Below are 12,470 nucleotides of genomic sequence, written 5' to 3' on the forward strand. Positions count from 1 at the left end.
GGTGAACTGACCTAAAATACAAAGTTCAAGTCCCATGGGGTAGAGCCAGAAGTGGCTTGTTTTTACCAGATCCCATAAAATGTGCAATATGACAGCAAAGGTGCTATATTTAATGCTTGCTGAAAAATAAAATATTGTTACAGAAAAATACACTTGTGAAATTGTGCCATCATCATCAGGCTCATGACACTCTCTTAGATGTGTGCCCCCTCCAAAAAAAGTATATACTTTTGGGGTCAGAGAGACCTATACCTTATCCTCCAAAATAGCAAGAACACCCTGGAGAGAGCACCAGTCCATCACAGGAACAACCCAGTCAGAGACGCAATCATACAAACAGTAACTTACACCCATATAGCCAATTTAGAATTGGCAATTAACCTAACAAGCATGTTTTTGTACTGTGGGATGAAAATGGATTACTTACAGAAAGCCCACACACACTCAGGGAGATTATGCAAACAGGACACAGAAAGGCTACAGCTGGGAATTGAACCCAGGACCCTCCAAGTGAGAGGCAACAGCATTAGCCAATTAAATGCCTACAAACCTCAAAGAACTGTTAAACACTAAGGTTACATTTCACTGTTTGCCATTTAAGTTGTTTTTCACTACCTGTTAAGTGTAATCATTTTTCCACGCTGCTTCTGAATTATTATTTTTTCCAAGTAAATAAGAACATGGGAGAAACAGGAAATGTTTATGAAAATAACATTTCTATCACAGATAAAGATCAGCTGTCATTACTTTCTGTCTGTATGTCTGTCTGTTTGCCTATCTAGTAAAAATGTTGCTTTGAGAGTTAGTTATTGTCTCTCTTTCGTTCTTCGACCTCAACACAAGTGTTGACAGAAAAACGTTGATGTAACAAGTAGCTTTGGCCAAGAAACAACAAAGAGGTGTGGATGGGGTCACTGTTTTTATTTGTTTTTGTGTTTTGTTACAACATAATGAGGACATGACATTGCCTCAGATTCCCACTGAGTCACCAGACTAGTGCATAGCAACCGAAGGTTAGCGTGCACATTTGCTAATTGCCAAAAAGAAAGACTACAAAAAGTAGGAAGAGAATGTAAATGATTGGTAGTGGCAATTAGTGGGGAGACTGAAACACCAAAAGAGAATGAATGAGAGTAAGTGAGAGTAACAAGGGGGCACTTTTAACTTGTGATGCATCTGGTTTCTCTCACAGTCGATCACAAGTCAGTCCCATTGAGTTTCAAGCTCTCTGTTTTGTAGTGAAAATGCAAAGTTTGAATCAAAATCAGAATAAGCTTTGTTATCATTGCACCAAGATGCAACGAGAACATTTATGTACAGTCGTCCGAAAGATGGACGGAGTGCACGAAGCTGCTACTATAAAAAGTGCAGCCTTCTTATTCTTGTTCAGATAAATATTTTGCTTAGATGAGAAAAGGGAAGAAAACAATGAGGAGTGACAATATTAAAAAAAAGATCTCTCACACCTTGTCCTAGACAGGGCACAATATGAGGTATCAAAAATACCTACCACAGCATAGCACATAAATAGACGTGATACATGTACATATAGGCCAGTGAAGACATTGAATTTTAAGGGAAGGTCATAGCATAGTCCAGAGCCCCCCCCCCCGCCATTGTCCGGATAAGAGGTGTAATTTATCATCAGCTCGGTTGAGGTTCAGTCACATGTCCACGGCCTTGGGGAAGGGAGAGGTAGGAGACAGACAAAGCATCTTTGTTTTTTCTAAACATGCCAGGAGGGGTTGAGATAAGTCCACCATCAAGGCCACAGTATGGGTCAGGCAGAACTCGTGAATTGCTGTTTCTGCCTTTTAAAATTCTCTCTGGTACATTTTTCTGATGGAAACTCCAAACAGCCGAATTGATCCTTTACGACAAAAGTCGGTCTCACAGCTTTTTCCAAGATTATTCCCACCGTTCATGGGTGCTGCCAGAAAGTTCACAGTCCTGATAACAGCCTGCTCCAATTCTGACGCAGCTCCACATAATTCAGTCTGAGTGCTGCCAAGCTTCGACACATCCACACAAATTTGTAGACAATCCAGATTTCACCAACTCAAACAGCAAAAAAACAGTTGTCATGAATCCAATTTGTTTTTGTCAAGGGTCCTCCTTACCCTGACTCCTGTCGGGAGAAGTTGATCAATTTTGTTGAGAGACCAGCTGATCATATCCTTCGAATTAGGAAGGTATGCATTGACACATGAATTACTTAGTGTTAAGTAGTTTTGCAACATGAGCTGCAAGTAAGAAATCCCTTATTCAGTTAAAACAAAGAATAATCTGAAAGGGCGTAAATTATATATAAAAAAAAACATCAGTACACTGTTCTCCCTGTGCAAGTGTGGGTTTTCTCCAGGTTTTCACTCCACAGTCCACAAACATGTATTCTAAGTAAATTAGCAATTCTGCAGTATATTGGCTCTAGGTGTGTGTAGGTGCATTTTTTGTGTCTTTAGTTGTTTTTATTAATGTTGTGTAATGCAACCTACCTCACCCTAATTTATGACCTTGGTGATTTTCCATACAACTTAACGCTGCATAGATGTGGGTGAGATTGTCACAGCTATGCTGTTCGACATTCCTCTGATATGATTTTTAGATGACACTCAACAATGGAGGATATCAAGGTCATGGTGTGCCTAGTGCTCAGTCTATGCTAGGCATACACAAGTTAAAAGTGAGTTAGAGATAGCTTAGAAGGCTTATGTTAGCAAAAAATAAATGATAAAAACAAGTCAGCAAGTCAGAGTGGCTGTAGAGAATGACGGATGAAAACGGGGGTTTTGAGGCCGTCTCTGCCGAGACTCATATTGTGACATGGCTTCTTGTTTAATCAGTTATCTGCAGTTTTCTGATGTAAAATCATTGGCTCTGTGGGGCTTGCCTGGAACCTTGAACGGGTAGATCTTCCTAAGTACCCAGCTGCAAATGGGCACGCTCTCTTCTTTTTACTCAAGCCAAGTTGACCCGAGTAAGGCTGAGTCGAGCCCATAGGAAAAGGGCTTGTGTTGATCTTTGATGTCCAGGGTGTAACCTACCTCTTGTTCAAAAAGTGCTGAAGAAAGCCCCTCCACAACTATAAAGAAGTTGCAGTAAATACCGAAAATAGAGAGAAGAGGGAGTCTGGAATATAATTTCTCTACCAGCACAATTTCTGTGATATGACCAGTCTATTATGGTCAATAGAAGCAGTCAGAGTAATTGCTAACTATGGTTTATATTTGTACAAGGAACGTAGGCTTCTGATTTCTAATTTAAAATAAAACATGCTAATACTTTCTCTGCTAACAATAAAATGCCACAACTGACAGACTAGTGTCATAGCTTCTAAGTTAAGTTACAGCTGAGAGTTCCCCGTGCTATGTGTAGACAACTGTATACAATACAAATGATGCTAAAAGAACTTATTAAGTGAACATACAAAACCATCTTACTGACATATTTTTTGAAAACCTTTTGTACCAAAACAAACAAATAAACTAAAAATAAAACCCCCAGCATGCATTGCTGCAATGAAGCTTTCCCATTGTTTCTTTTTAGGTTTAGACCATTTTTTCAGCAAATTAAAATTCAGCCTTCACATTCATGCCATCCTCTGAGACAACCACTTTTAGCTGGTTGGACTACTGATGAAAAAAAAAATCTGTATTGAATTCATAACCCTTTTCTTTGTGGTGAGTAAAAAGTTAAATAAATACCAAAAGGGAACAGCAAATTAAATTTCAGCAAGATTGTACTTTTTAAATCCAATTTTAAAATAATGGCATTTTGTGGTACATAAATGAACTTGATCATTTAAATTGAAGCCCACGTTTAGAATTCCCTTTTCTCCATGATCTTTTACAAAAAACAACTGAAGCTGTGAGAAATACTGCAAACTCAAATGAGTGTTTCTGTAACTTGAAACATTCTTAAAGTCCACCTCTAAATAATATTTAAAAAGAAACTTATTTCTATAAAATCGATGCCTAAAGACAATAAATAACTATGTGAAGATGTTTTGTTGTTGACATCAAAAATTCTCAGCTGTGACAAAAGCCACTTCATCATAATATGTGTTGGGGAACAATTAAACAAATGGGGACAAACTCCTTACTTGTGGTTTGAACAAAAACATTGGCATTTGACAAAACAGTAAAATACTGCCTGTCTTTGTTGCCTAGCAAGTTCATAACTCATTAACCAAACAAGGGGGAATTGGTCGGTAATGAGTTTCAGATTCCTTTTGTCATATATTGTCTTTTCATTGTTGGTTTTGTTCAATTTGTTTTTTAGGGATTTTATCCATCTTCAGCCCCTATTGCTCACCATGCACATTGTTTACCCTGCAATGAGTTGCTCCATCAAGGTTGCTGATGAGGACAGGCGTGTCCCAGTAGAAATGAACAAATACATGAAAATGCCCTATTAAAGTTGGAAAAATAAATTATTTAAATTGCTGTTCCTCTCAATTTGTTTATGTAAATAAAATGCATTTATATTAGTTAAGGAACATAAAGCAAGTAGTGTCAAGTAAAAAATGACAACAGAATTTGCTATTTCATAGCTATTTTTAATTTTATTTATTTTTCTGGGCACCACAAAGTGTGAAAGCACAAGCCAGTTGTTTGTTTCACATAATGTTAATAGAGTGATGTCGTCAAGGAGAATTTAATCAAGTTGCCAAGATTTAAAAAAGAACATGATCAGCTGAGTGCGTGTGCTATTCAATACACACAATATTACAAACTGGAAAAAGCAAGGAAAAAAGTGTATGAGTACTTTTGAGTTTTTATGTCGTTGCACACCATATAAAGTGAAAAGATGGCACCCTGTCCCATGCTGTAATTTAAACATGAAAACGTGACGGGAATTCTACATTATACTGGGCAAACAGGTGTCAAGAATGAAGTGCTAGTTATAGACAGTATACTAGAATATGGAGATATTGATCATTATCATTTAGAATATCTTTTTTCTCGCTTTCAGTCTGGTTTAAATTATTTTCAAGACATGAACGCAAATGTCAAAATCCTACAACAATTTATTAATTTTTTTAAATAGCAAATTTGTTACTTAACATGTCACCAAAAGAAGTTTAAACCATGACTATCTTTGATAAAAGGTTATAGCTTGAAAACTGGGAAGCCCTGACTCAACTCGTGGCCAAATTTCCTTTCAAACAACCCTTGCTGCTAAAGTTCAGTAGTGTCTATTCTTCGACTGCTGCTTGTCAAGTTCTGTCTAAACTGTGGCAACAAATCAGGATAAAAAGGTATCAGCGGCACCAAAACAGCTGGAAGACTAAGGTCACCTTGTATGATTGTGCCTTGACATTATGCTGCTGTTGACCTTAGAACATGTACTCATGATGTATTGACACTGAAATTATGAATAAACTACAATATTAAAACAAATATTGGCACTCTGCTTCTTTTTTAATTTTTTTTGTAAGAAATGTGTTTTGTATATTTAAACCATAAAAGAAGGAGGTGCAACACCTGCTTTAGCTTCCTGGACAAGACTCCCAGGATTTATTTGTATTTTTGGGCTGATTAGAAACATAACAATTTCTGTGCTCTTTCACCTTTGATTTATCAGAACTTGTGGTTTTGTATGAGCCTATATACAAGATCTTTGGACATAGGGCTTTGATTTGTTCCAGAGCCAAGTCTATAAATGAGAGGTGACAGAACATTTGTGCTCCAATCCCCTAAATAACCTGAGGAAACGAGATCAGTTAGGTTTACGACCTCCGTCATAGTTTTATTGGAAATCTGACTTTAAAAAGGACTTTTTGATTGTGATTCATTGATGACAATTTGTGTTGTGATATTTAACAAGGATCTGTTGATTTTGCTTATTTGATTTCATCTTATTTTATATCTACTGCTGTGTGAAGCATTTACTTAATGTTTAGCATTTACGGAAGTGCTAAACATCCATCCATCATCCATGCATTCTCATCTAGTATCTCATTAGGCAATGTCATATTTATATATAGTATTATATATTTGATATTTAACGTTTTATTTCTAAGATTTCCAAAATATATTATCTTAAAGGTCAGACACTGTTCAAGAATCATGGCAAGTTGAATATTAGGTAAGTTCTGCTCTTTTACAAAATCAAACACAACAGAAACAGGTGAACTCTTTCAGGTATTTTTTACATAGCATGTGTGAGCAAAGCTGGGACTATAGATGGATCACTGTGTCATCTCTGTACATCTTATCATTTAGTTGTTGAACAATATGTGTTGTTTTGTGTAAAATATGGTCCTGCTAACATGCACTTGTAGTGAACCTGATCTGACCTCAAATCTGATCAGATGGACAGAGACTGTTATTTCATTGATCTGCATCCAGAAATACAGTTTGAACCATCTGGAGACTTTCTTTCTTGAATTAATCAAGTAGAAAAGACAATTCTCTATGATCATTACTGTTTTACAAATGTTTGGTAATCAAATTGTGTTAGTTCACTCAATGCTTACAGGTTGAAGAGAACTACTCATTTTTATTTTACATAAACAGTAAGTAATGATTTTTATTCCTCATTCAAAGAAGAAATCAGGTTAATATGCATTTCTTGATTTTTCTGTCTGCAATGAGCAAGTTTTGTAAGTATGTTAAAGTTCAGGCTTCGGTCAACTAAAATGTTTACTGAGAAGAAATGTCATGTTTAACTATTTGAGAAGATACAGCAGAGTTTGACTCCACGAAGTCTGGTTTTCTGTAATAATCTCTCTGTCTGTTGTTAAACAATCTCATTCTCTGACCTTGAATTTGATAACATCTTACATCACAAACCACACCTCTATTCTGGTCCATCCACGAATCAGAAAGCTCTAAATTGACCCGGAAGTCAACTCATTTAAAATGTGGCAACTTCCCGGTTCTTGTGAGTCTGATGCTGCAGAGCTCTGTGAGTTCCACACAGAGTGCTGAAGAGTGATGGAGTTAAAGAGCTAGAGTGTAAGAGCTAAAGAGATGAAAGGAGTTCAGAGTTCTTGGATGCAAACGCATTCAAGATGATCCAGAGACGTTTTGGGATTATAACTTCTGTTTGGATAACCTCGTACGACTCTCTAAGGGTTTGGCAGTCCTCACGGAGACGCTGAAAGAGTCAGAAAGGAACCCTACGCCGACGCTGATTTTATCATCAACCAGGTAGAAGGTTCTATTTTCGACCAAGTGTACCGTGGGCAAGTTAAGATCTGAAGGAGCGTGCACGTTTCTGGTCAAACAGATTAATTCCCTCACACATCTCTCTGTAAGATAAATCTCCATTTCCATTTTAAACTCTCCTTTCTCCTAAGATCATAACAGATATCTTAGAAATATCTGAAGCAAAGTCCTCGATCACCGCCGTGTGATTGATGTCCATTATCTGTGAAACTTGTCTGTTATTATTTTCATATTTTGCCAAATTAATGTAAATGTTTGATGTTAAACTTTGATTCTGAAAATAAATGACCGCATTCATTTGATGGGTCAAAGATAATAACGTCTCTCGTTCGCATTTCTGTTAGATTCAATGCACGGTATTTACACAGTCAGAAAAATGAAGAACTCGTGAAAAATTGTATGAATATATCCCTATATGACATACTACACACTGATAAGGAATAATGTGGGCTCAACAGTGTAAATAAAAAGTCAATAAAATGTAGTTGAAACTTGCTGGATGTGAAGTTTTCCTTTTTGCAGTGATGAAAAGCAAATAAAGTGTCAGGAAAAAAAAGGTTATTTTTATACATAACCTTTTTAAAATATGAACAAAAAAGTGAAACTTTTTTTAAAATCACATGACTAAACACCTAAAAACTGCAATAAACGTTTAAAATAAAACCAAAGCCAATTGTAGGAATGGTGTATCCAGATCCCTACATGCACAGAGTGTCCTTCATATTTGATTTACAAAAGAAAAAATGAAAAGCTTCCCCACAAAACGACTTGCAAACTTATTTGGACACATTATTCCACCAGACACAGATTGATATGCCATAAGTAAAATGACTTTCACAGGAACACGTTGAGCCAGATAAGCAGATGTTGCTGAACAGAAGCTAAAACAAACACTTTGAATCACATCCCACATCGCAGCAAGCAAGCAGCTGGGATGTGAGGATTTCTTGGAGTGAATTAACTTCCAAAGAAGATTATTTTTTTCTTATTTGATGTACAAATTTTAATGGTGACAAATTCAACCACATTGAAGTGTCCACAGATTTATAGGATACTTTCTTTTCACATTACAAAACCGACAAACCATATGACATTAGACCAAAACCAGATGCTTTTTTTTTTTTTTTTTTTACTAGGAGAAATTGCTGCACCTTTAAAGAAAGTATTTACCAATTCAAATAAAAATAATACCCAAAGTTAAACTTATGGTAATAACACAGAGACAAAAATCATATTGAGCAAGAGAAAACCTATAAAGTATAGAAGGTTAAGATAAAAAAAATAATAATAAATCCCGGGCTTGAGAATTTGGAAAGTCTAAATTTTTGAGGATTTTCTCATTTTTATTTTTTTAATTTGTCATAAAAATGAGACATAAGAATAAGGAAGAGGGACAACGTTGAGGCGATACTTTTGAATGAATTGAACTAATCTTAAAGAAAGACATCACCAGTCTGTCTGCATCAAACTTGACTACTTTTATTTAAAGATTTGCATCAATTCAAGTTATAAGCATGCCACTTACCTTTTTGGTCTTGACAGTGGATTGACAGCAGTCTCCTCCATCGTAGCTGCAGAATGCCCTGTTGTTGACTGCATCACAGTAGTTGTCTCCCATAAAGTGCTGTAGCAGACAGAAAAAGAGACAAATGATGGAGCAAAAACATGAAACTAAGAACAAGCCACCTTCTCAATAAATTTTAAAGACCTTAAGCTTTTTTCCTTCTGAAATTCTCCTGAGTATTCCGGGGTCTTTTGAAGTCGCTGAATGAATTTGCTGATGAATCTGATACATTAAATTTTCCTCATTCTTCAATGTCACTTTTTAAGCCCTTAGTTGGCCAGACCCGTAAATCAAACCCAAGACACCATAAACTATTCACAGCACAAAATGCTCTTGTAAGGTGATTTATTGTGCTGGCCATGCCCTCATCACTTGGGTTACCAATCAGGTTATCCAAATGGATGATGATGTCGATGACATCATTCTTCCCTTTGCTGGAGTTGAATGCATCAGTTTTGGACAAAAGACATATCACGTAATGGCACAATCACATTTGGAGAAATACACCTTTTTTTTTTAACAGTGAAATACAACAGTTATTTCAGATTATGAAATTACATAATAAGCCAAGTCTAGTCTCATATAAGACAGTCGTGTAGATGCAGTCATCATATCTGAATTAGATGGCTGAATCGCAGCTGTTAAATCACTTTGGTTAAAGCTCAGCTGCACGTTATACAGATGTGTTCATATTTACACATCTCAGCCCTGCTAGGAAATGTAAGATGTGGCAAAGAATATTGTGACAAGAGATCAGTTCTTCACCTATGGTTATTTAGCTTTACTTGCGCTGTATCTGCCAATTCATTTCCTGTCTACAGTCATTTAGCCAAGTACAGCTCATAAAACTTTATATTCTGCATTTGATGTATCTCAGGTCAAGAAAGGTGAAAGAATTAAAGTATATTAGTGCACCATGTGATTGATGAGACCATTGCCCCACAAACACTGAAGAATGTCCAACTCAGGTAAAGTACTTAGCACTTACCTCACATCCTTTGATGCAATGGAGTGACTCTGGGGCTGGATACCATTTCAGTCCCATTGTGCACACTATGCTCTGTAAAATAAGACAACAGTTGCATGTTCAATTACTTAGGAATAGTACCTTATCTTCTTTATGAGACTGTCTGAACCAGTTTACAAGGACTTTGCTTTTTTTTTTTTCTTGCACTTTTATTTCACATATGCTTGACTGCACGCATCAAAATAACTTATTTGATACGCATGGCATATTTTTTATAATATATTTTTTATTATATATATATATATATATATATATATATATATATATATATTATTACACTTTTCTTGCTAGAAATAAATAAGTGCTTAGTGGAAACATTTTTTTTTTTTTGTTCTTGTTGTTTGCTTGTTTTGTTTTGTTTCTTTACTACTAGGTCATGGACAACATCAGGCAAAGATGTGAGAAATACTGTACAGCCCTGTAAAGAGAAATAAGTTCTCAAATTCCATTGCAGAAAATGAGATTTTATTTTTCTTCTGTGTTTTTTTTGCTGAAAGGCAACTAAAAACAGGGTTAGGTGTGTGTGTGTGAGCGTCCAATCCAGCAGGTTAAAGAGTGGTTTTATTTACTGCGTAAGTGTTTCATTACACATATAAAGTAGTCTCCATGACCAAAAGTGCCATCCACAGCAAAGGACTGACTGACCTCAGGTGGTCCAGTTCTTGGACCCAACATGTCCCAAAAGCTCACAAAACTGACATGCTTTTCTTTCATTTCTGCAGACTAAGGTATTTTTTGTTTCAGTCCTGTCAGCAAATCAATGCAAAAATATGGATCAGGGTTTGAAGGTGGAGAGAAAGAACAACTTAGCATTTAAGGACAACAGAGAGCTGGGAGAGTAGGAGTTCTGCCCAGCAAATTGCTGGCATGTATGCATGTTTGTATCCAACAGGGTGGTGGGAAAATAAGGTTTGTATGTTTTTTTTTTCCAAAGGTGAACATTTTTGCAACTCATGCACTTTCACGTTTTCTTTCTCACTTTTTGTTATAATGATGTCATCCAGAAACTCTTTCTTTTCATTCCCCTTTCATTTTTTCCTCTCTGCATCCCTTTTTATTCCTCTCTCAGCAAGGCCGTAAATCATTATAATCGATGATTGTGGCCTGGTCTCACCCCTAACTACGTATAGGATCCTCACCCTCCAAAGCGTCCCCGGGGCACTCATACCACATAAAAATAGATCTCTATCTCAGCGCCACCACAGATGAGGTTGTGTCGTATAGAAAATGACTAATTCCACAGCCAGCCTGACAGGGTAATTTTGCTGATAAAAGGGAGGGGGGGGGGGGGGGGGGGGGCACATAATCATCAGAGACAGAGAGATGGATAAAAAAGAGGAGGAGGGGAAAGTAAAGGTAAAGGAGCAAGAAAGAATTCTAAGTGGGTCAGATGAAGAACTAAAATACAACTAGTTAAAAGGCAATTTATCAACATCACATGTTAAGATGGGCAATTCCTACCTCCAACTCCGCAAAGAACTAGGACTTGCTTTAGGGAATAAAACAATGTGAAATATTTTAAACATACTTAATGCATCACCAGTTTCTCTTCATAAGATGCTGTAAATGATTTTAGTCCCAATAATTAATTTTTATGTAAATGGTTTGGCTGTCTGCAACTTGTTCTCTGGGAACTGAAGGTAGTATCTCAATGGGCTGTCACTGCTGGCAACTAGTTTGTCACTATTCTCCAAAATCTCTTGAAACACCAGTGTTTAATACATGTAGTAAATGTTCTCAAAATACTCACAAAACTGTTAGGCATCTCAAACCCTTCATTGTATTTGTTTCTAATTCTAGCTGAATGTTTCCTTTGGCAGACAACACGTCCAAGTTTAAAGACCAAGATATTGATACATCAAGTCAAGGTGAGTACAAAACAAGTAGAGAAGGTTTTGGGCAGAGGGGGGCAGCAAAATGTGCATGGTGGAGAATACAATATTGCAAGTCGTGCAGACAAAACAGTGGACTTAACTGCTCAAACTGTTGATTTTAAAGACAAGAGACTGAACGTTTCTGTTCTGACAAAAATCATGGAGGCTTTGGGTCAGGTCTTCTCATCAAACTTCAACACAATTCTACTCTTGAATTTTTGCTCTTTGCTCTAAATGTTTGCACTGACTCTGTCATTTTCTTCCAACCAATAGAAAGCCAAATGTATACCTGACCAGCAAAATCGAGGCAGCTTCTTTTCTGAGTAAATTAGTTTTATTTAATAGACTTTGTTCCTCTTCAACAGTGTTGTAAATGGTTTCCCTTAATGGTTTGGTATTCATATTTACAAGTAGGGTAGTAGTGATGCAGTTGGTTGGAATGGTGCCTCTCAGCAAGAAGGTTGCTGGACCAAATACTGGCTGGGGACCTTTCTGGGTGGAGTTCAGTTTACATGCTCTCTATGTGAATGTGTGTGTGTTTTTTTCTGGGTACTCCAGTTTCCTCCCATAGACCAAAAATGTGCACATTAGGCTGATTGGTAACTCTAAATTGTCCCTAGATGTGAGTGAGAGGGTGAATGGCTGTTTGTCTCGTTTGTCTCTGCGTATCCCTGAGATGGACTGTCCAGGGTGTCCCCCACCTCTCGCATAGTGACTGCTGGAAATGGGCACCAGTGACCCCTATCAACCTAGAAAGGAAGAATTGAGTAAAGATAATGGGTGTATGGATGGATGGATGGATGGATGGATGGATGGATGGATGGATGGAT

At 36.9% G+C, this 12,470-nt stretch overlaps 1 protein-coding gene across 1 annotated transcript in view; it reads right to left on the minus strand.

Annotated features, from left to right (window-relative positions):
- pappaa (pregnancy-associated plasma protein A, pappalysin 1a) overlaps window positions 1-12,470 on the minus strand; it is a 108,744-nt gene that overhangs the window by 5,996 nt on the left and 90,278 nt on the right. The window contains exons 17-18 of the mRNA XM_037692009.1: window positions 9,728-9,799; window positions 8,701-8,799 (exon numbers count right to left, since the gene is read on the minus strand). Coding sequence (XP_037547937.1) covers window positions 8,701-8,799; window positions 9,728-9,799 — 171 coding nt within the window. The remainder of the gene's footprint in view (window positions 1-8,700; window positions 8,800-9,727; window positions 9,800-12,470) is intronic.

This window comes from Nematolebias whitei, chromosome 18, assembly GCF_014905685.2.
Source record: "Nematolebias whitei isolate Nwh7 chromosome 18, NemWhi1, whole genome shotgun sequence".
In the NCBI taxonomy this organism is placed as follows: domain Eukaryota; kingdom Metazoa; phylum Chordata; class Actinopteri; order Cyprinodontiformes; family Rivulidae; genus Nematolebias; species Nematolebias whitei.